Source organism: Hemicordylus capensis, chromosome 5, assembly GCF_027244095.1.
Source record: "Hemicordylus capensis ecotype Gifberg chromosome 5, rHemCap1.1.pri, whole genome shotgun sequence".
Classification (NCBI taxonomy): domain Eukaryota; kingdom Metazoa; phylum Chordata; class Lepidosauria; order Squamata; family Cordylidae; genus Hemicordylus; species Hemicordylus capensis.
This window is the reverse complement of record NC_069661.1, coordinates 124,473,624-124,499,274: the sequence shown is the minus strand read 5'-3', so window position 1 is coordinate 124,499,274 and position 25,651 is coordinate 124,473,624. Positions and strand designations below refer to the sequence as shown.

Genomic DNA, 25,651 nt, shown 5'->3' with positions numbered 1-25,651 from the left:
GCAGGAGCCAATACTAATGCTGCCCCACCCCCTCTTTGGCTCTGCCCCATATCCCCTGCCCAGGCACGGCCCTCTTCCTCCTCACCACCAGTCATGGCAGATAGAGTGCGCCATCTCTGCTGCTTTGGGGAGGCAGCATAGAGTGCCCTTGGCAGTCACAGCTGTGTGGCCTCTTCATTGCTGTTTGGCTACTAAGCAACAGCAGTTCTCTCTCTCTCTCTCTCTCTCTCTCCCCTCCAGCAGAGCTATTATAGCTCCATCCCTGCTTTGTCTCTGGACAACTTTGGTGCTGGAAGGGAGGGTCAAAAGTAGAGAAGAGGGAGGGAAGGAGAGAGTGGGGGAGAGAGGGAAAGAGCTCTTGCTGCTACTGGCCTAGTAGTGCAGCAGCAATGGAGAGCAGAAGAGGAGAAGACACCACTGCAGAGGCACACTGTGCAAACTCGAGCAGTGGTTGTGCATTCCAACTACTGAGGCTGGCACCTGAGCATGGGAGGTGGGGGAGACTGAGCAGCTGGGGGCACAGAGGGGTGTGTGTGTGTGTGTGTGTGTGTGTGTGAAGGCTGGTGGGATTCTGTGAGGGGACAGAAGCAGAAGAGATTGCTGCCCCCCAAAAGCTCTCCAGAGGCAACATCTGAGAGGACGGTCTCATTTTGTCTCATGGGGGAGCCAACCTTGCTAGCAGGCATGGTGTGTTGTTCTGGAGCCATAAATGGGAGGCAGGTATTAAAGTGCATGCAGATCTCATTAATCCAGATTACCAAAGGAGGTAGGCCAAGCCCATACCCTTTATTTTGCAGATAAAAATTGGGATACAATGATAACTAGCAATTCTCTTACAAAGGATTACTGCCCCCCTCTCCACTGTTAGCTATTGATGAAGACTGGATTGTACCCGCTACATGCTGTCCACTACATAATGTCTTAGTGTTGAGCACCCATTGATGTGCACTAGAGAAAGACACTTTGCGTCCAGCCATCCAATTGGATGTTTAATTTCTAGAGATTCTGAAAGGGAGCAGAATCCTGAAAAATGACAACACTAGCAATTCATAGGGGGGGGCGGGAACTGAACAAGGAATTCCCCAGAGGCAAAAATGGGGCAAAAGAGGGGCAGTGATTTGAGAAAAGAGGAACTGTCTCTAGTAAATAGTGACAGTTGGAGCTGATGATCTTTCCACTGGAGATCTATGATCTGCAGCTTTCTCTGACCTAAGCATATTAGGTCATATGCATATTTCTAAGCATATTAGAAAATGAGCAGCTTTGAGAGCTGTGACCATTTATCTGACTCTGATCTTGGAAAGGGCAGCTCTTTTCATCTAGTCCATCTATCCTGGCTGAAAAAGGGAAACAAAGAAGTTCAGTTGCCAGAAGTCCCTGCAGGAACTGGGAGCTGGCAGGATTTGTATGGCTGGTTTACATCAATTTGTTTCTAGTATGGACTTCTCTCAGTGCGATTCATTCTCTATGCCCTATATGGTTGATTACATCTAGACAATAGTAAGCACTGTAATATCTTCCCCGCAGGGGATAGAGCCTCTCTGGGAAGAGCAGAAGGTTCCAAGTTCCCTCCCTGGCATCTCCAAGATAGGGCTGAGAGAGATTCCTGCCTACAACCTTGGAGAAGCCACTGCCAGTTTGTGAAGACAATACTGAGCTAGTGGTCTCACTCAGCTTCCTATGTTCCTAAGGGTTAGCAAGGCTGATATATCAACTGTTCTTGGAACATTCAGGGGGGGAAATGTGAAAATAGCAGTTTCAGTATCACAACATATACAGTATGTATAGTTGTGGACTTGGAAGAATGTGTGGCATATAATAGAATTAGAATTAGTGAATATGTTGAAAATGGATTACCAAAGGTGTATGACACTGTGTAAGCTAACAATGATTGTGATTATTATGTTATTTTTATTATTGTGGCAGAAATTCTCACAAAGACCCAATGAATAGTGGAATAGCGGAAAAAATCGAGAAATTATGGGAAATTGTTTTATTATATAGAGCAGAGTACAGAATACAAAATCGCTGAAGATCCTTTATTCATTTTTCTCAATTATTTGAATAGAGTAATTGAAAAAAATGACAGGGAAATACTGATAAACATTTTAATAGTAGACAAAATGCATATAGTACATTACTGGAAAAATCAATTCAACCTTTTTGTATTGTTTTATAGAATCTGTAACATTGCTGAAGCTGACATATTATACAATTATACAAGGATGTTATACAAGGATATTATATAATTATACAAGGATATACAATTCACAATACATTTAGACAGAAGCAGCAATGTTTGTGCTATTATAGAATGAAAAGTTCAAGACATTTAACCATGTATTCCTTTCTGTGTGTTCTAATGTGAATTTATCCTGTTTAAATAGTAGATTATCATGAATGTACAGTCATTTTTTTTAAAAAAAGGAAAAGGATGAACACCCTTTTCAGAACCAGCAGGGTCTTCATGACACCAGAATTTTGAGGGGTGCAGAAGAATATTTGAATATGGAAATTTGATTAACACTGGTCAGTCACTAATATAATACAATGCAACCTTTTTTCCTCTTTCCAGCATTCTGCTTCTCTGCTCCAGCTGACCCTATTCTCAATGTAACCACACAATTTTCAGCAACAGGTGAGCCCAGAATGGGGATGGGAGAGAGAAGGAAACCCCCCTCCTCCCCCCAAAACCCCCACTGCTAAATCCACCTTACCTGGCCATCACCACTGGTAACAAAAACAGCCACCTCCAAACTGGTTGCCCTCTGAAAACTTCCCATGTGGTGGCTGGCTCTACACCCAAGTAGGGAAGTGCATAAAACCGGTTTGCCTGGTTCGGTTCGAATTCAAACCGGGTTTGAACCAGGAGGGGGTGGTTCGGTTTTTGGTTTTGCTCGAACCACCCTCTGGTTCGGTTTGAATTCAAACCAGTTTCAAACTGGTTTGAACTTGTTAGAACCTCAAAAAGTGGTTGGGGTGGTAGCTGGCACCCATGGGTACCTACCACCCAAACCCCAAAGCAATTGGACATTTCTATGATTTTTTATGAATTTTTGATTCATAAAGTGAAGTTTAAGTGATTTTTGAAATATATGTGTCTTTAAGGTTAGCAGATGAGAGTGGATTCATGGCTTGTCATTGAAAATCTAATATGCTACCAAAGAATCTACACTCAGAACACTTCAGAAACAACAAAACCCAGTACCCCATGGGTTAGCAACCCATGGGGTTGGTTGGCACCCTCTGTTCACTACACCACCACTCACTCTGGGCCACCCCAGCACCCCACAAGTGGCTTTAAGGTTTCTCTCCATAGCAAAGAATGGGGGTTTCAGCAGCCCCATAATTGCACTTGGGGGGTGCTGGGGTGGCCCAGAGCGAGGGTGCTAACCACCCCCATGGGCTGCTAACCCATGGGGTACTGGGTTTTGTTGTTTCTGAAGTGTTCTTAGTGTAGATACATAAACATCAAAAATCACATAAAAATCAGCCCTTTGCCCAATTCCTTTCAAATAATTCTGATCGCTTCCTTGCCCGCCTTGGGCACTTCCACCCACCACACTCTGCTCTAGGCCACCCCTTCGCCTCCGATGTGAAGTTAGACATTTGCTGACACCTCCATGCTTCTTTATGGAGAAAAACCTTAAAGATGCGTAAACTTCAAAAATCACTTAAAAACCAACCTTTTGCCCAATTCCTTTCAAATAATTTTGATAGCTTCCTTGCCCACCTTGGGAACTACCACCCACCACACTCTGCTCTAGGACACCCCTTTCCCCCCCAATGTGAAGCTATACATTTGCTGCAATCCTAATTATTCCCTATGAGGAATTCAAAAATATTTTAAAATTCACCAATAATCAGAGGAGTGTCCGATTGCCTTGGTGTTTTGTGGGTGGTAGGCACCCCTGGGTGCCTACCAATCACCCCACTTTTGTGCCCCTAGGTTCTCCACAATAGGGGATATGGGCTGGTTTGGGTCCCATTATACCCTATGAGAAAAATAATTTAAAATATTTAAAATATTCATAAAAAATCATAGGGGTGTCCAAATGCTTCGGGGTTTGGGTATTTGTTGGCACCCATGGGTGCTCCACAATAGGGAATAATGGGCTGGCTCTAGTCCCATTATACCCTATGAAAAAAATAAAAATAAATTTCAAAAATTCATAAAAAATCGTACGAATGTCCGATTCCTTTAGAGTTTGGGGTAGGTACCCATGGGTGCCAGATACCACCCCACCCACTTTTGGAGGTTCAAACCAGTTTGAACCTGTTCTAACTGGTTCAAATAGAACCACCCCCTGTTTGGTTCGAATTCGAACCTGCAGCTCGAACCTGATGGCTGGTATGGTTCAAATTCAAACCTTTGAACCACCCCAGTTCAAATTTGAACTGGTTTGCACATTCCTACACCCAAGCGAGTGTGCAGGCTCCAGCTGCATCATGATGTATTCACAACAGCCAGTTCCCGCTTGGATGGCAGGACCATTTGGCTTACCATGTAGCTGGATTCTATCAAGAGCTGGCTCCCTTTGCAATACCTTTGCCACACAGAATCTTCTTAGCCAGTGACCATGCAGTTAGTGGTTGTCTGTGTTCACCTTAGAGGTCTGGATGGCTCTTATCTTTGGGAGCATATTGTGTTTTAGTGCAGTGCAGTAAGACTGTGCAGACTCATGGGTGACTTCCTACAATGAGCACAGTTATTCATTGTGTACCTGCTGCCCACATTTCATTGGATAGTCACCTCTTTTTCTCCCACAGATTTTTGCAATAGGCTCACCAATAATTCAACATACTACTATCCCGATACCACAAAGAATGGTAGCCTGCGCTGTATCACTGACTGCACCAAGGACTCCCCACGGGCCATCAACTGCAAATATGGAGTTTGTGTCATCGCTAAAAAGGGCCCCCAGTGTGAGTAAGTGGACATAGGAGAGATGGCAGAAGAATCCCAGGATCCAAGTTCTTCAGTCCAAGCCACCCTTGACATTTGAAAAAACAATTAGTTCTGATGCCAATTATAAGAGCAGTGTCTTTCATCCCCAGATCTTTCTAGTATAAAATAAAAAATGTCATAGCTCTGCAAAAACCCTGATCAAAATAAGATATGCAAATTAACGGGATCTACTCAGAGTACCAACTTTTGGAAAGCAAAAGGAATTATCATCACAACTTACTTTTGCTCGACTTCTAAAGGAACTTTGTTTGAAGTGCTCCTTCTGTCATAAACTTAGTAATGTCAGTAGAGTAATTTATTGGATTCAACCACTTCAGAAAATGAGTGGGAAATCCGTGTTTGAATGCTCTTCCTCATTAAACTCTCCCTGCATATTGAAAACTAGCACATCAGGGAGTAGGCTTTCTTCTTGAAACACTGCCCTTCTGTCGCTTCTCAATGTCCATGTTCTCAACCCTGCTATGTTAACTGGAGAATGAACCTAGGACCTTATGCATGCAAAACATATGTGCTACAAATTAATTCTGGCCCTGCCATTTTCTTCTCCTTCCCTCATCAGGATCTATCTTGCCATGTCTCCCATCCTCTGGAGACATTTCTGAGCTGTGGAAATGCAGGGAGATGGAAAGAGGAACTGGGAAAGGTGTGCACAAGCAAGTGAAAGCACACACTCCCTCAGTCACATGCATCTAGTCCCCTGCCTTCTTTCCCTGATAAAATGCAGTTGCATATCAGCCATGAAGATGTTTGTGGCCTCAAGTGTGGTCTGGGGAAGGGGATGGGTTCTCCTCACCCACCTCTATTTCTCTCCCACAGGTGCAGTGATTTGGACATGTTTTGGTACACAGGCAATCGCTGCAAGACACGCTTCCATAAGGGTGAGGTAGGCCTTGGTATTGCACTGGCCGCAATCTTCTTGGTCAGCATTGTCTTGGCCATCTTCCTCTTCAGGGCCAAACAGAAGAAACCTGGATCTCGGTAAGAGGGGTAGGAAATCCTTTCAGGTTCTTGTGCTCAACATCATGGAGTCTTAGATTTATCTAATGTAAATAAATCATGCTAGTGCTATAACCAAACAAAGCAAGCAATTTACTGTATATATGGTGGTAGAAGAGTCCCAATATAAATACATTTTGAAAGCAGGTTATTGTAAAGATTATGGCAATAGCAGATATAGCAGTATCACTTGATCCCATTCAGATAATTTTGGGGTACCACAACAATCTTAGAACCAAGCAAGAAATAGAATCCAGTTTTAAACTGTAGTATCCAGCAAGGTGTCAACTCAATACTGGGATGGAGGGAAAGGAAGTTCCCTCCATATTAGGGTAAGGTAAGGAGGAAGTTCCCACAATCAATTACTCAGTTTAAAATTAACATATATTATTTGATACAGGGCAGAATAAGAGAGATCAACATTGTTGATATGTTTAAACAATTCTTCCAGTATCAGTATAAATTGTGTTTTACATAGGTGGATTGAGGTAACCACTGAGATACTGAGGCGCTTTACACGCACGCTGTGAAGCACCTCAATGAGGCAGACAATCGGCGGCAGAGCCCTGGGCGGCCGGATCGGCCACCCACACAACTGTCAGCTTCGTCATGGAGACAGCAGGGGCAGTGGGGATCGGTGGCCGCGCGGATTGGGGGATGCGTGGGGGCCGTGCTTGCAGCCGTGCTTGCTGCGGGCTGTGCTTGCAGCCTCCTGACTGGGGGTCTACTCATGTGTCGCCACACGCCACGGTGACACACAAGCAATGAAATGAGGTTAATGGAGCACTCACTCTGCTAACCTCATTTAAGGGGAGGATGTTTTAGACGGGCTCGCCACCTTTGGAGCACTGGCATTGCTCGCGAGCCTGGTGGTTCCCATGATCCACGGAAAGCGGGCTAAGCTCCCCTAGCCCGCTTTCCGTTGATCGTGGAAATAGCCTCACTAAGTGAGCGATTCCTTTATCGATTTAATGGTTGGCACTTTAACTACGTGTGCGCATTAGGAAGCTCTGCAGGGATGCGTTGCACAAGCAGGTGGAGCTTCCTAGCTTTACCAGTGGTCCAGAAGTACCCTATAAGAGAGGAAATACACTGCTGATCCTCTCTAACAGAGCACTTCTGGAGTGTGAGCAGAGTTGGGAAATTTCACACACTTGGACAGTAGTGCATGCAGAGGAGGACTGGGGAGATGCACTCTGGCCCCCCTCACATCCGCACAGAGCTTCCTAATAGGCATACTTCATTCATTAGGATGTCAGCTACAGTGTATAATTAAATAAATTTGCAAAAATATTTGGTGATTTATAGATATAAAAGGTTGTATGTGTTATTAATTTTGCATAATAAAATATATTTATTACTTTTTTAAAAAAAGGAGAGGAGTTCCATGGGTGAGAAGGAGGATGGATGAAAAATTATTTCCTTGGATCTTTTGGGGTGCAGCATTGCCTGCAGGGTTAGTGGAGATCTGGGATTCTTAGGATCTCTGAGATGGATGTGGGTGGTGGGTTTGGGTGAGCATAGGATTTAGGAGGATTGTACTGCCAGTTTCTCTCCAGATATTAAAGGATCAGAGTTGATCTCCCGAGGTGCAGCATGGAGTATGGGAGGGAACAATGCATGTTTGGAGAGGGCATCTTTATCTCTGCCTCAGGGTCTTGGTAGTGACCTGTGCTGTGTTGCTGTTTCAGCTGGAGTGATGATGCTGAGATCTGGTATACGCAGGACGCGGAAATTGAGTGTAAAGCCTATGGGAATCTGAGCATCATGAATGAAGCAGCTGCCTCCTTTGATGGTAAGGGCTCATTAGACTGTGTGTAAATGACATAGCAGGTGACCTTGCCAGGGCCCACTCCCCAGAGCTTAGAACTGAAACCTTTTTCTTGTATCAGGCTTCAGCCCTGGGATGTCATCATAAAGAACACAGAAGCTCTGAGTATGCCCCAATGCATCTACTCCTCACAGAGGAACTATAACCCTCTGCCACATGTCAGATTAAGGATCAGGGTTTCTGATGTCCAGACAGGTTACAGCCCTGCCCCACACTCCGGGTTGTGTGTGTGTGTGTGTGTGTGTGTGTCCACTTCTGCCCCTCTCCACAATGGGAGGATCCAGGGGCAAGCTATGCTTAGGGCTGAGTTCAATGTGCAGAAGGTTTTGTGTGGTGATCAGCCTCACCATACTAACTCCAACCTCTCCTCCAACCTCTTCCTCCAGCCTCCCCCAGCTTGCTTCAGCTCTTGATTCTGCCTCATTTCCTTTTTCTTACCATTTGTAAATGAATCTGCTCCCAGTCACAAGAAGCCAAGACTGGTTTAAAGGAGAGCTGGTCCTGTGGGAGCAAGCATGAATTATCCCCTTTGCTAAGCAAGGTCAACCCTGGTTTGCATTTGAATGGGAGACTAAATGTGTGGGCATTGTAAGATATTCCCCTTAGGGGATGGGGCCGATCTGGGAAGAGCACCTGTGTACTTGCATGCAGAAAGTTCCAAGTTTTCTCTCTGGCATCTCCTAGATAGGGCTGAGAAAGACTCCTTCATGCTGGCTGGCTGTGTAGCTAATACTGAGCTAGATGGACCAATGGTCTGACTTCCTATGTAGCTGAGGTTTTGCTCCCTCACCATTCTGCCTGAAGAAGGGTTCCATGGAACTCAGAAGCCTGCAAATTCCAACGCCACCAATGTAAGCTGGCTGAGAACAAGATAATCCAGAGGGCTTTTTTTCTGTGGAGCACAGCCCCTTCTTCACTCCAGCAACTGCCCTGTCAGGCTACCGCCCACCTTGGCCAGCACTCTGAGGCCAGTGGGACTCTGCAGCTAAAAGCCACCTTGATGTGAGCATGCCGCATGCCCAGTATGTCTCATGTTGAAAAGTTTCTCTGAAACCTCAGGGGAGTTTCAGAACTTTGATGCTGTTAAGATGAAGTAGGGAGAAGCCCTATGTGCCCAAGGGTGTGATATTTAGGCACAGTGAATTTACTGCACACTTTCTCCTGAAGGAGTGCTCCAACTCCAGACCCTTGCTTCTCAGTCTCCTCTTCTGTGCAGGCTTGCATTAAGGGCTCTGTATACAGCCTTGTAAACCAGTCCCAGGGCTATAGTGTGAGGGTGCACAATATAATTACTTTGCTGAAGCGAAGCAGGCCTAGGTCTGGTCAATGCCTGGATCGGAAAATGCCTAGGTCTGGTCAATGCCTAGGAGAGGATAACTGGTCTTGTGGTAGCAAGCATGACTTTTAAAAATTTATTTTATTATTATTATTTCTTGTTTACACAGTCAGACAGGTGTTATTGACTGGTTTGTTTTATCCAGACATCGAGTCCTTCCCAAGGACCTGGGATGCCAGAATTTTATTGTCAATGGTTATAGATATCGTCGCAGAATATAGGCTGTTCCCAGTAAAGCTGCTTTTTGTAATTGGCTGATGGTGATTTTTGTGGCCCCTATGGTGTTGAGGTGCTCTTCAAGGTCTTTTGGAACTGCACCCAGGGCGCCAATTACCACTGGGATTATTTTGGTCTTCTTCTGCCACAGCCTTTCAAATTATTATTATTATTATTATTATTATTATTATTATTATTATTATTATTATTATTACAATTATTATAAGTACATCTGTTACATCATCAGCATATATATGGAGCCTGACTTCAACAGTCATGGTTGACTATTCCTCAACAGAGTAAGGCCTTGTGTGGGTCAAAAGAGGCCCTCTGGGTTAAGGGCAATAATTCATTCTGCCATTTTTGGGTTCTCAGGAAGCCAAGACAGAAGCAAGGATTTCCACGCTTCTCTTGAGTCAGTGGATTTCTCAAAAGGGGTACGTACAACTGAGCTCTCCTGTTGGGCAGAGCTTCTTGGTTTTCATCCTCAGGAGCAGCAAATGATGCAGGTCTGGTAAGCTGGGGAGGGAGTGGATGGAGGCCTGTCATGGAACATATTGTGTGTATGAAATATAAATCTGGTCTTGTTCTGTAAGAGCCAGAATGAATTTCTCAGCCTTATCGGGCTGGGTTTTTCAAAAGAAAACCAGCCAGAGAAGATTCTTCATGGTGATTTGTAACCAGTTCTGAGGATTCTCCCTGCATGTTTTCTTGCCCTTCTAAGAGCATAGCCCACATCAGATTTCTTTCAATTTGAATGCAGAAAATCCTTTTTTAAAAAAAAGCTTTATGATTAGAATTTTCCCCACGACCACTGCAGGGTACTAAAGGTAAAGTGTGTCGTCGAGTCAGTGTTGACTCCTGGTGACCACAGAGCCCTGTGGTTTTTGGTATAATACAGGAGGGGTTTACCATTGCCATCTCCCGTGCAGTATGAGATGATGCCTTTCAGCATCTTCCTATATCACTGCTGCCCAATATAGGCGTTTCCCATACTTCCTTTGGTAGTTTGGGAAACATAACTTAGCCTTCCAAATTCTTGGAGGGTATTGTTTTCTCACAGTTTCTCTGCCAGGGTTGGTGGGTGTGTGAGCGCTCAATGAACATGGACCCTAGTGGTGACTAGAGGGCATTGTGCTCATATTTCCTACATAAATCCTAATTTTCCCACAGGAATGAAGGAAAACACAAATATATTAATAAATTGCGAATGGCTGGGCAGAAATCTCTGAAATTTCACTTCATGTTCCTAAATGTTTGTAGCATTAAATGTCTGGAAGTTTAAGGAATTCAGTCCATCCATTGATTTTTAATGAATTAAACAATGTTTAAAACATTTTTTAAAAGGCATAAAAAAATAAACAAGTGGTATGATCTCTTTGAACTTCTACACATTTAATGCTAGAATCATGTACTACCCCAAATCAATTTTGAGACCTTTCTGACCAGCCAATTTGGAATGATAAAATGGGGTGCAAAAATGGGGATACGACTCTTTTTATATGAAGGCAAAGGGCTTCTCTGTTGTGGGACGCAATTGGGATGTAATTCAATGGTTGGTATGTAACGGGATGTACACAGGATGTAATTCAACAGGATTTTCTGCCATGGGATGTAATTCTCTGTCACGGGGTGTGGTGATGGCTACCAGCTTGGGTGGCTTTAAAAATGACTTAGGCAAATTCACGGAGGACAGGTCTATCAATGGCTACTAGTCTGGTGGCTACAAACCACCTCCAGCCTCAAAGGCAAGATGCCTGTAAATACCAGTTGTAGGGGAGCATCAGCAAGAAAGAGGGCATGTCCTCACCTCTTGCCTCTGGGCTTCTCAGAGGCAACTGGTGGGCCACTGTGTGAAACAGGATTCTGGACTAGATGGACCTTGGGCCTGAACCAGCAGGGTGTTCTTATGCTCTTATGTCAGTTTCCTCCAAATGAGGCTTGGATGATGGACTGAGTGGAAGATTCAATTCCAGAACGTTTTGTAACTTTCTGCCATAAAACAAAGCAGTTATGACATTTTAAAACAATTTTAGAAACTTTAGAAAACATAATGCATTTTTAAAACTTATTAAAAATGAATGAGTGAACCAATATCCTTGAAAGTCCACACATTTAACGTTTTCATCATTTGATAGCATTAAATGTTTAATTTATCTTTATACTATCTCAAATTTCAGAGCTTTATGTCCAGATATTAATCTTTATGGGAGTTGTTAATCTTCTTGAGTTTCCCATGCTCAAAATGATTTGCAACCCAGAAGATCTGAGTGAGAACTGTGAAGCATGTGTTGTGCTTTGTATTTTTATTTCTTTAAGAATGCACTATATGTCCAAGCTGGTTGGACCAGTGTTCTCTCTAAGGCGTGCACACGCTCACAAGCTTTTTGATGTCCGCTCAGTTTTAGATCCCGCTCAGGTTGAATCAAGAAGGCCCCATTCCAAATGCACATACTTTCTCATTCTTTATTGAGCTTTCTCATTCTCATTTCACACACTGCCTTGATACTGCCACCCAGAACAAAAATTAATTCTGCACACAGATGAAAAAAATTAGAGAGAACACTGGTCTGGACATGTCCAAAAACCTCACTCACACTATTTACACTTTATGTCATCAATCAGTATGATTCTGTAATGATATGAAATGTTAAGGAGGCCCCGCACATGTGGATTAGCCCCCAGTCCCGCACTCCCCTAGAGACCCCTAGATTTTCTGCTACTACGCAAGGGTGTCTCCAGAGGGGAGGCAAGAGAGACAAGCACCCCCCGGACAAATGGTTCCCCCCCTCCCCATCTTCTGTTTCAGAAATCTAACATATGGTACACAGCTTGTCCACCCATAAATGCACTTTACCTCCTCTCAATTTTTTTTCCTGGTTCTGCCACTGCTACCGTTTTCTGGATGGTGGTGTTATTATTGATCTTCAATAGAACAGTCAATCCATTATAAGGCCTGAAAGTATTAATTGATCACTTTTTTAGTCAAAGATTTTAAAAAGATGAGTTTAAAACTCAGCTTAATTGAAGTGATGCACATTTTTAATGTAGTATTCATGATGCTCTTTGCAAAAGTTGAAACTAAGTGGAGAAAACTGAAAAAAACTTGAAAACATAATTGTAGAAAGGAATTGCAGAATTGAATTTCAAAGAGTTCATCCATTCATAATTTATCCAGCTTCAAGAAAGATGGTTAACTGAGTGTAAAATAAATGCTTAGTATGGCGTTATTATACTCTATACAAATGTTAGTTGTAAATTTGCAATTGCCAGTTTATCCTGGCTTCAAATAAACCCTGATTTTTCATGGACCTCTCAGCATGATGCCACACTCTTCTCTTTTCAGCTGCATTTCCCAAAACCAGAAGTGGTGACTGATGGTTGACTCCATCAAGGGCGCATCCTGGAAATTAGCCTTTGAGTGACTGAGATGCATGAAGGACCTAACAGGCAGACTGAAAGGCCATCAACAGACAGGCTGAAGCAATGGGCCATAGTGATGTTGACTTCCTGAGGCTTCTTAGATTTCTTTGGGAATGGTTTCCTGGAAGAAGGCCACAAGAAGACCATCAGTCTGCTAGCAAGCACTTTTTACGTGTGTGTGTGTTCATATTGAAACCAAATCAATAGTGCTCCGGATTATTTGCACAAGCAGAACAGAAATACTTTAACCTGTTCTGTATTATCCTGAACCCTCTCCCTCAACTGTGGGTAACACTTTTTGCCTGCTGTCTTTGCTCTTTTTCTCAAGCTTTTCAATATGCATGGTGCACAACATTTTTTCAGATCTTATTCACTCTTGATTATTATGTTGCATCCCCACCACCAATTTTTTATCTTACATTTTCAATATAACATATTACCATTATGTTTCATTATTTTACTTTTTAAATTTTTAAAACATTTATGTCCTGCTCCAACATAATGCTGTTTGAGATGACTTACAATAATAATACAATAAACACAGATGAAACAGGCAAACAGCAGCAAAGAATTAAGAGAAGTGATGCAAAAACTAAAACTGGTTAAACTAGAAAACCAATTAAGACCAATTAAAACACCTCACAGAAGAGGAGTTTCAAGCTCCTTGTGAAACTCATTAGGGAGGGAGATTGGCATCTATTTATTTACTATTGCTTTTACTGTTTTTATTCATTCTCTCTTCCTTGCTGCCATTTTTCTACATTTAATTCACTTCTGCATTCTTATTGTCCACAAGTCCCTCTCTTTCTCCTCAGGCTTAATCAGTTATTTCTGGATAATAAGATTGTGCTTCTCTTTCTCTTCCTTCTTCTCTATCCTGTCATTTTGCCCAGTAGTCTTCCTTCTCTTTTACTTCTTCATTTATTTAAATAAAGTCTGTCTCCTGACAAGTGCTGGAACCCTAATATCTACCTCTCAATCTCCTTCCTCTGGTGTTCCTTCCCCTTTCTGTACAGTCTTGTCTCTTTTAGATTGTAAGCCTGAGGGATAGCAATAGCAATAGCACTTACATTTATATACATCTCTATAACCGGAGCTCTCTAAGCGGTTTACAATGATTTTAGCATATTGCCCCCAACATTCTGGGTACTCATTTTACCGACCTCGGAAGGATGGAAGGCTGAGTCAACCTTGAGCCCCTGGTCAGGATCGAACTTGTAACCTTCAGGTTACAGGGCGGCAGTTTTACCACTGCGCCACCAGGGGCTAGGTCTGAATGGTAAATAATTTAATATCTGTTTTGCTTATATTTGCCTTTTTAAAGGCAATTGTTAAATAGGTTGTTAAATACATTATACTTCTCTTCATCATCCTCATATCTTCTTCATTATTATTAATCTGTCGAATAAACCAGAGATATCAACAAAATGCAGGGTTTATTCCAATGCTGCAATCTGGCTCAGCGAGGGTGGTGTGGTTCAAGAGGAGATGCAGCAGGAATTCCTCTCTCAAAAGTTTGAAGCATTCCTCCTCTTTCAGAGCAAGAAGGGATTAGGAGGATTGAGAGCATAAAGGCACAAGGGAAGGACAGGAGCAGGTTCCATCTATTGTGGGCATGACAGAGGTGGCAGCAAGCAGTGGAGATAGCTTGTTATGGCAGAGGTTCAAAGATGGGTATCTGCCCCCCCCCCTTCCTGGTATGAACTGTCATCTAAGGCAAGGGACTAATGCAAGCAACCTTCATATTTTTTTGGAGCAGCAGGATGGAGCACAAGGACCAAGCGATATAACTCAATCCCTCAGTTCTTGGCACTGAATTTTGTGTGTGTCCTCATTTCCTCCTTGAGCATCCCCACTTTATTAAAGCAGCAGAGGCGTTACTCTGTGTAAGACCTGGCACAAGTTTGCAGCACTTCAACTGCCCAATAGAAAACTGTGGCAACACATGGCCTTACATCTGTGTCCAGGCCACACCCCTTAATAGTCTTGTCCCATGGATTGCAACATTATGCCCTGGCAAACAGAAACATGCTGACATTGTTGTTGTAACCTGGGCCTCACAAGCTGACCCTACTTGGGGTACTACTTCCCTGCTTGCACATCTGGACCCTGTTGGGCCCATTAACAGAAGATTTACTGAAATACAACATTAACCAAAGGTATCAGTTTAAAGAAGTAATGCCCCTGAGTGGGTAGCTGAGCTCAGTCACCCAACTGTATTGGCAGAGTTTCTCATGTTTCCACAGGTTGATCATCTGCAGATAATCAAGCAAGATCTTCTTAGCTCGAAGAGAGCAAGAGCCATGGTGTTCCTCTTAGTCTTGATTCATAGGATTACATCAGAGGCTAGCTTATACCAAGTAAGATCAGTGGTCCATCTAGATCAGTATTGTCTATGCTCTCTGACTGGCAGTGGCTCTGAGCTAGGGGCGTAGTTATAACTGAGCGAAAGGGTTCAAAGAACACGGGCCCCCAGCTCCTGAGGGCCCTCCAGATCCACCAATCCCTATTTTCTGCATTATCTCCCTGACTCTGGGGGGCCACCAGAGAGAGGGATGAACACGGGCCCCCTCTCCCTTAGCTATGCCCCTCTTTCAAACAGGTATTAGCTAAGAGTCTTTGGTGAGTGCCTACTTCTGGGAGGTTCCCAACACCTATTAAGGTTATCTAGGAAGGTCTGCCTGTAATTGCTGCCAGCTTGTTTAGTGGTGACTCCAGCTTGGGCATTTTCTGTAGCTGCCCCTGCCCTGAACTTTGGAATTTGCTCCCTTTGTTGGTGTTGTAAACCAATTGACGGATTATTGGCAGTATATAAATACAAGAAATACAATATATTTCCCAGTCCAATGTGGAACTGCCAGGAATGGAAACCAGGACTTTCTGCATGCAAAGCAGATGCTCTTCCACTGAACTATGGTCCTTTCCCCAAAGGAGGATGACTAAGCCCAGTGTGATTCAAACATATAGCTCCTTAATTGGCCTTTTCAACTTCCCCTTCCAGGAGGATTTTGGATGAGTTACAAAGAGATTTCATTAAGTTGGAACAGTGGAAGAGAGGCTTCTTTGAGAGATCTCCTTTCATCTAAAGGGCTGCCAGTCCAGTTCCATCTGGGGAACTCTAGTCCGTAATGGGTTGTAGCAGAAACCGAATGTAGTTTTTTTTTTTCTGGTTGCGTGCTTGACAGACTGCCACTGAGGGAGATCAGAGGTGCACCTAGGTAATTTTGGAGCCTGGACCTAAATCCCCCTACCCCCTGCCGCAAGTTAAGCATCATCACCTAAAGGCCTTTGGAGCTCCCCTTCACCTCAAGGCCTTTAACATATTCCCATCCCATTTATTCTTTCTCCACCCCCTCCTCTGTGTCTAAAGCTACCAGTACGTTTGGCTGCCCAGCATAGTGTGGGCCAGTGGTGACCACACCACCGAGGACAGATGAAGGAGGATTTGAGGGCCCTCAGGGGGTGTGGAAGCCCTGGATTTTGGCCCCAAAGTCTTGGGATAAGAGCGCCACTGAAGAGGTGATTGTGTGGAATAAGTGAGGCCAGCCTTTTGTTGTGCAAGCAGAAAGTTATTCCTGTGGCAATGGCCCTCTATTGTATGAGGGCCCAGGTTGAGCCAAGAATGTACTGTAAATGAAAGAATAATGAATAAGAAAGTGCCTCGGAGCATATGTGGAATATCTTTCACTTCTCTATATATGACCACAGGCAGCCCCAATCATAACTGGGGGAAGGCTTCAGATTCAGAGGTCTGAGCCCCAGCTCCTCTTGTTTGAGAGCTTAAGCAACATTATTTTCCTTCACTTAGAAGGAAGGTGCTGTGTTCCACATTTCTTCTGTGATTATACTGGCCAATCCACTCCTCCTCTGCCTCGGTGAATTATTTTCCCTTTCAGAGATTCTGTTTCCCAAACTCAAGCTTGGAGGCTCAGGGCACAAAGCACTGAAGATACGGGTCCAGTTAAGCTGAGAGGTAATGGCTCACACAGGGTCATGTAGCTGAGCAGTGATTTGAACCCAGGCCCCTCTGATCCAAGTGGGGCACTCCACGCATGATGGTTCATGGAAAGGGATAATTAAACTAAAGATATCCACAGTAGTCATTGCAATTAAGTTAATTAAAGGTTAGGAGCAACACTGACCGTTTCAGCGTTATTCTTGCCATTCCCACAGGTCGATTAAGAGATGAGTCCAGATAAAAGTATAGGCAGCACCCTTTTATAACTCATGTGCTGAAAGCTGGATACAAACAAAATTCACAGCACAGAGGAAGGGATCCTAGAGGAGCCGGTGATGGTATTTTTTGCTGATTTGCCATGTTTCAAGATGGCAGACAGACAATACCATAGACACCATTCCTCCGGACTTCAGGGCGGAAGTGCAGTCTCCTGCAGTTCCTGGTGCCCCCAAATACTCTGCATTCTGTCCTGGGTGGCTGCGCGGTCACTGGCCTGCACCACGCTACTGCTGGCCCACACTGTGCCAGGTAGCCAAGTGCAACTGTGCTCAGAGGGCAGCCAGTGAGGGCTGAGTGCGGCCAGCCTCCTGAAGCAAAACTGGCAGCCTGCAGCCTGTCTGATCTCCTCCCAGGCACGGTGGCAGTGGTGGAGCCAGGCCAGGTGAGCAGCCTGCCAAGCTGACAACCACTTCTGTTACCTGGAGAACCCAGTTCCCATAAACCAGACGACAAGGATGATTGAAGGAAGCAAAATCACCTTTTATTTACCAGTAAACCAGCACTGGTGGCTTCTCCCTGTGCCTCACGGCCTGCCGGAGAGACGCGCGCAGCTGCCTTTGTCTCAGGTTTTTTATACTTTGGCATAGTTACATTCAGTGGATACAATCTTCATTGGTTAGCATCATTGTCCGTCATATTACAAATATTATAATCATTTGCTAATTAGACGACATTCCTCCCTTACAATCAAGCCTTTTCTACTGCCTATTGATAAGCAAAACCATCTCCTTTCCCCACCCCCCTCCAGCCAGATGTGTCCTTGTGGTGTTATTTTTCAGGCTCGGCTATCAGGAGATACTAGAAGAGGGGCCTCTTTTCACATTCTAGCCAGGTCAGCAAATTTATGGTTTTACAACTTGTAATTAGGCAAGGCAACTTACAAACCCTATTAACCATTTCTTGACCAGTGCAAACCTGAGTTCTGTCTCACATGCTTTGCGGCTGAACCACCGCCCTAAAACTTCGAGCAGTTTCTATCTCGGAAAATGGAGAATGGAACAATTACGAAGACACTGGATTGTAAAGACACTTTCCCATTCCATGAGAACAAAGTAATTACAAAGCAGCTTTCAGAAAAGGCATTTCCCCCTCATTCCACACTTCCACCTGGCCATAATGCCAGTGTGTACACACCTGATGGCATCAGTGTACTTGTGCATCCAGCCTGAGCCACAAGGGAGCTCAGCAAGCCACGAGGGAGCACAGTGAGCCGCAAAGCAGCAGGAGCTACAGAGAGGCAAGGGCCATCAGAGTAGGTTTGGGCCAGTTTGCTTCGGTGACTCGCCCTCGAGCCAAACTGGGCCTGGTTCGGTTTGGTTAGGCTTGAGGGTTCTACAAGTTAAAAAAAGAAATTTGTTCAAGAAGAAAACTTACCGCTGGATCCAGCAGCCTCTGGGGGTGCTGCCATGGCCATGGGTGGTGGTTGTGGTCTCCAACAGTTCGTGCTCCCCCTGTTGGCTCTTTCAGCCCATTTTTGGGCCCTTTGGGCCCTCTCCCTGCTCATGGTGGCCATTTTGAAGGCCAACACAAATGCGCCCCATGTATGCAAATGGCCAATGCACATGCAGCGACCTTCAAAATGGCCACCACGAGCAGGGAGAGGGCCCCAAAGGCCCAAAAATGGGCCGAAAGAGCCCTAAAAAGACCAGGGGGAGGCCAGAAGGGGGAGCAGGAACCGTTGGAGGCCTCTCCATGGCTGCAGTAGCACCTTCCGGAGGCTGCCAGACATGGTGGTCAGTTTTCTTTAATTTTTTTTTTAAAAAAAAAAACTTGTAGAACACCCCCCTACCAACGTACACACACACCCGAGACGGGCCCAAATTAGTTTGGCCTTGAACTGAACTGGGGCCCAGCTTGACATGCACAAAATCGAACCGGGCCCAATTCAGTTTGAGTCCAGTTCAATTTGAACTGAACTGGGCTTCCTGGTTCCATGCACACCCCTACCTCAGAGCAGGTGAGAGGCAGGCAGCCACTGACTCTCCTGCTCAGAGGCTCCAGTTGGAGTTCCCATCCTGGACCAAGCAGCTCTGGCCATAGCAACCACATGGCAGGCAGAGGAAGCCACATATGGAGTGAGTGGAGAGGAAGAGGCAGCAGAACCGGCAGCCACACCTGCAGCAAACCAGACAGTACATGCCTCCCTTGTTTGCTTGCTTGGGTTACCAACTCCCCCGCACCCACACCCACACAAAGACCACCAACAAGAGGAACAACAACAGGTAAACTGAATGCTAGTGCACCTTGCGTTCTCATGTTATGCTGTGGGTTGGGGTCTTGGAGTGGGTGAAGCGGGGAAGGGAGGGAGAGAGAGAGAGAGAGAGAGAGAGAGAGAGAGAGAGAGTGTGTGTGTGTGCTGGGACTCCAAGAGAGATCTGGTGCTTCAGCTTTTATTGTCTGTTTGCTGGTGCTTTTGTGGTGGTGGTGGCTGATACTCAGTCCCAGTTTCTGTTCAAAACCTTTCCCCATCAAAAATATAAAGCTGAGAAATGGCTGGTGAGTTAACAAAACAATTCTATACATCTGGACACAGTAGCGGGGTGGGAGGGAATCTTCAGTAGAAACTATTGGGGGTAATTATTTATACAGCAGAGTATTTCAGGAGCTAACTCGCTCCCATTACAGCAGAAGTTAACAGCGTCTCAGCTTGTAAATGATGAGCATGGAGATGGACTTAAGGTTAAACTTATCTACTTTATTCAGAAGTATATGATGATAGGGAAAGACCTATATCTAACTTCTGGCTACAGGTTGGTCAGAGAGAGACCTATAGAAGTATTCTGGGAAGAAGGAGGAGGAGGAGGAGGAGGAGGAGGAAGTCACTCCCGGGAAGTTCCTGAGTACATTCTATCAATTGAAGGGTCATAGAAGCAGAAATAAATAGGAAAGAGAAGGCAGACCTGACTATCTCTACTCCCAATGCCCCTAGTGGTCATTAGAGTTACTAGTGCAAAAGGTTGTTGCCATCTGGAGCTGGATCTCTGACAGAAAAACTAGGTTCTTTGGAATTGGAAATACGTGGATTTAATAAGGAATAGAGTCATAGAAATAGATGTGAAAAAATGTCTAAATCCTCAACTATATTTTGGGAAAGAAAATAATCACATCTGTATTGGGCAAGGCACCTTCTTTTTTTCTTCTCTTATTTTCTTATCCTACCATCCCTCCTCCCTCTTTGTCTCTTTCTCTTTTCTCTCTATTCATTCTCAGTTTACTCTCTATTTTCAGTTTACTCTCTATTCATTCTCAGTTTATTCTCTGTTCATTCTCAGTTTACCTTCCCTGTTATTCCCCCCACCATTAGAAATAGTTTGGGAGATGCTCACAGGTTGAGAATGAAGGGGACGTGTGGCACTGGCTTCTTTTGCAGTTTGAAGAAACAGTTTAGAATAAACCCTGGCTGCTGGGTATGCCCCAACTCTCCTCCCAACTCTGGGTATGCCCCAACCAGTGCTACCGCCTGGGTGTCCTTAGAAAAATACATTTCTCACTATCGCTGGACTCTCTCTTGTGTTATACAAAAGTTCAAGAAAGCATTATGCTGAGAAGCATTTGTGACGGTAGTATAGTGAGTTTTTAAACATCCAGCGTGTCACCTGCTTTACTCCAATATTGCTTTTGCAGTATTGTTACTTGCAGAGTTCCTGTGCCTTTCATAGATAGAAACTGATGAAGCTTTTCCTGCTGAAGAGCTTAAATGATTGGAAATGCTTTGCTAGTTTAATTTCTGTCTTCCAAGCAGTTGCAAAAAGCAGAGAAGACTTGCCTCAAAAGCAAGTGTTTTACATGGTAAATAAATAAGATGGCAGAGGAAGGGATTTTCTACCCTTGGTTCAGAAAGGTACATTTCTTGGTATCTCTTGGTTGATACTGTATTTCTGAGGTTTTCTGATACACCACCCTCCATTTCCCATTACTGAGCCAAAAGAAATTTGTTTTGTGAAAACTGCTGTGATGAAATTGTTTGTGTTGTGAAAACTGCAGTGGTGAGATTGTTCATGCAAAATTTGGTATCTGTGGTTGGTGTGGGTTAGAGTTCTGTACCTTCTATGTACCTTTAGTTGGGATCACTAGTTTCTAAAAATAGCTTGGAGCAGTTTGTTATCTGTTTGAACTAATTCTGCTTAGTCAAGGAGAAGATGCCCTTTGCTTAGTTTTCATCATAGAGGAAGTACATCTGTGTTTGTCACTGTTGTTTAAGCTTAGGCAAGAACAATGGTGAATGCCTGTTTTCTCTGTAAATCCACGAGAATCCACATCCAAGTGGGTTTTCAAAAAAGAAATTGAAAACCTCATGAAATCTCCAGATTTCATGAGGAGAATAAAAAGCAAAAGAAAGCTCTTAGTGAATGGCTTCTACATCAGCAGGTGACCTGGGACAGTCAGTAAAGCAGTAAAGCAGAAGACCCATTAGAACCTGCTGCTTCTATACCAGGAGTTGAGACAGCTAGTAATGTAGCAGGAGAAGACCTGTTAGCAGCTGCTGCTTCTACATCAGCTAGTGAAGCCGGAGATGACACAGTAGGCCTGTAGATCAAAGATCCAGGAACAGAATCTCCATATTTTAAACTGACACATGATCCTGCCACTTGGCCTACCCAAAATAAATGACAGCACTAGGTGCTTTCTGGTAGAAGGTGGTCCTCATCAGGATTTAGAAATATATTATTCTTTTTGCAAAGATGAACATGGCAGATGATTCAAAGCAAGCTGGCTTTACAAAGTGCTTCCAAATGGAGAAACAATAACCAGAAGCTGGTTAATATTCAGTGGAAAAAAAGAAGGCACTGTTTTATTTTGCTTGCATTTTATTCATGGACAAATCCAAATCTCTGACTGCTATCTCAGATCTCAGCAAGGGTTTTCCCTCATGGAAGCATCTGAGTGAGGCAACTCCACTTCATGAAAACTCTTTCTTGCACAGGACATGCATATGGAAATGGAAAGAGTTGTCTTAAAAAAAGTGCAATTGATTTTGCATTTGCAAGCCCAGATGAACAGCGAAATAAATAAATGATGTGCAATGCTGAAAAGATTGCTGCATATTATTTTTCTTGTGTGGATGAAACCTTTCTATATATGGAAAAGTGAAAATATAAGGTGACCCTTGCAATGGTAACTAGGAGTGTGCACAAACTGCTCAATGTTGAACCAGTTCGCAAAAGTCGTGAACTGAACTGGGCCAGTTTGGTCCACGATCAAACTGGACCAAGCCCAGCTCGATGTGGACTGGTTCAACATCGGAAGGCAAGTGGTGGTGGCGGGGGAGTGGTGAAAAAGGTTGTTTAATGTTCTTACTGGCTCTCTGCCACTCGGCACAACATTTCCACATAGCTTCCACCGCTCTCTGCTCCCAAGACATCCCAGTTGCCTCCGGAATAGCCTTTTAAACAGGCGACCTGCTTTTCCTCCTACCTTGCTTCCACACAATCACTACTACTACTACCACAAATATTTATATACTGCTCTTCAACCAAAGTTCTGAAAGCAGTTTACATAGATAAAAATAAATAAGATGGCACCCTGTCCCCAAAGGGTTCACAATCTAAAAAGAAACATAAAGGTAGACACCAGGAACAGCCACTGGAGGGATGCTGAGCTGGGATTGGATAGGGCTAGTTGCTCTCGCCCTGCTAAATAAAGAGAATCACCACTTTTAAAAAGGTGCCTCTTTGCTCATTTAGCAGGGGTAACTTCTGCCCAGGTTTTCTTCTTACCTTGCTTCTACACAACCAAAAATTGGAAGCACACACAACTCACAAACCCAGGATTAAGAACACTGTTTTTGATTGTGTGAATGACTTCAATATGTTAAAAGAAACTGAGCAGGAGAACTACTTGTTTTTACATTCCTTTCTGGAATGATGATGGTTGGGTGCAAGTGAATGAGGTAGAGCTAAAGTGTGCCCTCGAGTTGAAGTTGAGTTGATTTTGACTCCTGGCGACCACAGAGCCCTGTAATTATCTTTGGTAGAATACAGGAGGGGTTTACCATTGCCTCCTCCTGCACAGTATGAGATGATGCCTTTCAGCATCTTCCTATATCATTGCTGCCCAATGTAGGCGTCTCCCATAGCCTGCGAAACATACCAGTGGGGATTCGAACTGGCAACCTTCTGTTTGTTAGTCAAGCATTTCCCTGCTGCACCACTTAAGGTGGCTGGATGAGTTAGAAAAGGAAGCTTAAATTAGATTAGGATCCGGAAGAGGACAGGAATACAGGTTGGAAAGGGAAAACATGGAGAGGAAGAATAAACAACACCAGGGGCGTAACTATAATAGGGCAAGGGGAGACAGTTGTCTGGGGGCCCACTGCCTTGGGGGGCCCTCCAGAGGCAAGTCACATGACTGACTCCCCCAGCCACACACCTGCCCAGGCTTCCTTCAGTTGTATCCATCCTCCGAAATTGATGTGAGTGTTAAGACCTGGAGTTACCTGAACAGCATGTCTTTCTCTAATACCATTACATGACTTGCATCGTCCACAATTCACAAAACCCCCTTTTTTTGGGGGGGGTGCATTTTAAAATCTTGTCTCTGGGCCCACTCCAGCCTTGCTACGCCCCTGAACAACACGTTAACGATAAAGTTTTTTAAAAGACAACTCAGACTTTAAAAAAAAAACTTACAATGTATCCATTAAATAATACAGCTCCACATTCCAGATGCAGTTTAGAGTTGTAAGGCTCTATAGACAAAATGAGCTGTATTCACTTTTTTGAAAGACAAAAGAAGGGCTAAGTTAGAGAATGAGATACGATCATTTTGATTTGATTTGATTTATTTATTGGTAAAGAAAATCCCAGAGGAAACTTCGCTCTCTTTGTATCTTCCAGCGCATTTTCAATGTAACCAAATTCGCTCCTGCCGCCAGCCCCCGGGTGCCTGCCTTTAGCATCCTCGGCAAACGTGCTGCGAGGGTCTTGACTCAGAAGGCAGCAGGAGTCCTTTCTGATCCGATCTGGAAAGGTGCGAGCACCTGACGGAGGCAGGGGGACCCCCAGCAGCCAGCTTTCTTCCTGCCCTCCTTCCTCCCCTCCCAGCCCAGGCTCCTAAAATCTGTTTTTCCAGCCAGGAATGCCAGCGGCGGCAGCTGTAACACGATCTCTGGGGCCGTATATCCCATAATAAAGGGGCATGCACTTGCAGCGCGTTAAGTTCCTTTGCAGCTGGGACAGACCAAAGTGTGTAACGTGGAGAGGAGCAGCAGCCGGACGGTGGGTGCCACATCACAGCGCCTCGTTGCACACAAAGGGCCTCGGCATGTGGCTGCGGCAGCGGTGGCCCTTCCTTGTGGGTGCCCTGATCAGCGTCTTGGATCCTGCCGCCCCGCTCTGCGTACCTGGCCCGGAAGCCGCCCAGGGTAAGATAAGACCCACCGAAAAGCTGCGCTTCTGAAGACAGGATGCTGCGGGGGAAGGGGAGGGCGCGGGCTGAATAGAAACTCCCCCTTCGCCTTCCAGGAATGGGTGGGTAAGCGGGGAGAGCAGAAGTCCTCTTGGGGAATACAAACAAACAAACAAACAAAAAACCCCACTCCCTAAGAGTCATCGAAGGGGCAATCTAAATCGAGATCCATGAAGTGTCTGAATGCCTGCCTTCTGCAGAGTGAATAACTCAGTTTCTGGGGTGTTTCAAAGGATCATGAAAAACTGTGAGACGTGAGGGATGTGAGGAGGCAGAGAGATTGCCCCTGGTTTCTTCCTTCCAGGACTGGCGCGTAAACAAAATGAATGGATGTTGCCTATAATTTGCTGTGTCTGCCGGAGGATCTTCTGAATATACACAGTACTTTGGGCTCAGCCTCAGTGTGGCAATTAAAGTCTGAAATGAGAGGGAAAGGCTTCCTTGAGGTGAACAGGTTTCATTCCCGGACTCTGCTCTCTGGCACACATTTACTAGAGGGTAAGACTCAGTGGGACTTGCTTCTCTGTCAACATCCATAGATTCAGGGGGTGAGTCTTTGAGGGGCATCCAGGGCACTTAACACTGAGCAGTGTGTACACCAGAAGGGTTATTGCATCAAAGCTTGTAGGTGTGAGAGGCAACCAGTGGCTCTCCCCGCCCGCCACTACAAATATTTATATACCACTCTTCAACCAAAGTTCACAAAGCAGTTTTACATAGAGAAATAAATAAGATGGTCCCCTGTCCCCAACGGGCTCACAATCTAGAATGAAACATAAGGCAGATACCAGCAACAGCCACGGGAGGGATGCTGTGCTGGGTTGGACATGGTCAGTTGCTCCCCCCCTGCTAAATATAAGAGAATCACTACTTTAAAAGGTGCCTCTTTGCTCATTGCCTTTCTAGAGGAGATGAAGAGCTACTGCCTACAAGTGATTTTCAGTCAACCCTCATTTGGAATCCAAGAAGACTTGTGTTTCTCTTTATATGACACTCCTCTATATTGTTATTTCTTGTTGGGAAATATTATTAATGGCTAATCAAACAGATTTGAACAAATAGATTTGAATTCAGTGGTTGGCCCAAACTTATGGTCTGCTTCTAGAACACTTGGGATCTTGTTAAAGGGTCACAGCACTGCCAGGGAACTGATCCCAGCCCTTGACATTAGTACAGCAGCAACCAGCAGACTTTGCACAGCAGTGCCATGGACAGGAATGTCTGTGTGTAGCAGCA

The 25,651-nt window shown here is 44.6% G+C and overlaps 2 protein-coding genes across 4 annotated transcripts in view; both read left to right on the top strand.

Annotated features, from left to right (window-relative positions):
• The window catches only part of LOC128327404 (mucin-2-like), a 32,865-nt gene extending 19,034 nt beyond the window's left edge, over positions 1-13,831 (top strand). The window contains exons 6-11 of the mRNA XM_053256204.1: positions 2,576-2,638; positions 4,771-4,930; positions 5,786-5,947; positions 7,657-7,760; positions 9,724-9,785; positions 12,695-13,831. Coding sequence (XP_053112179.1) covers positions 2,576-2,638; positions 4,771-4,930; positions 5,786-5,947; positions 7,657-7,760; positions 9,724-9,785; positions 12,695-12,733 — 590 coding nt within the window. The 3' untranslated portion in view covers positions 12,734-13,831. The remainder of the gene's footprint in view (positions 1-2,575; positions 2,639-4,770; positions 4,931-5,785; positions 5,948-7,656; positions 7,761-9,723; positions 9,786-12,694) is intronic.
• A 5,313-nt stretch (positions 13,832-19,144) lies between these two features.
• Positions 19,145-25,651, top strand: part of CPZ (carboxypeptidase Z) — a 49,874-nt gene continuing 43,367 nt past the window's right edge. The window contains exon 1 of one of the 3 annotated variants that reach the window (XM_053258410.1): positions 19,145-19,230. Coding sequence is in view for 1 of the 3 variants with exons in the window: in XM_053258409.1 (XP_053114384.1) it covers positions 24,272-24,371 (100 nt within the window). In the remaining 2 variants the exon portion in view is untranslated. Of the gene's footprint in view, positions 19,231-24,098; positions 24,372-25,651 lie in introns of those variants that run through there. The other 2 variants (XR_008309207.1, XM_053258409.1) reach the window with 2 other exon arrangements.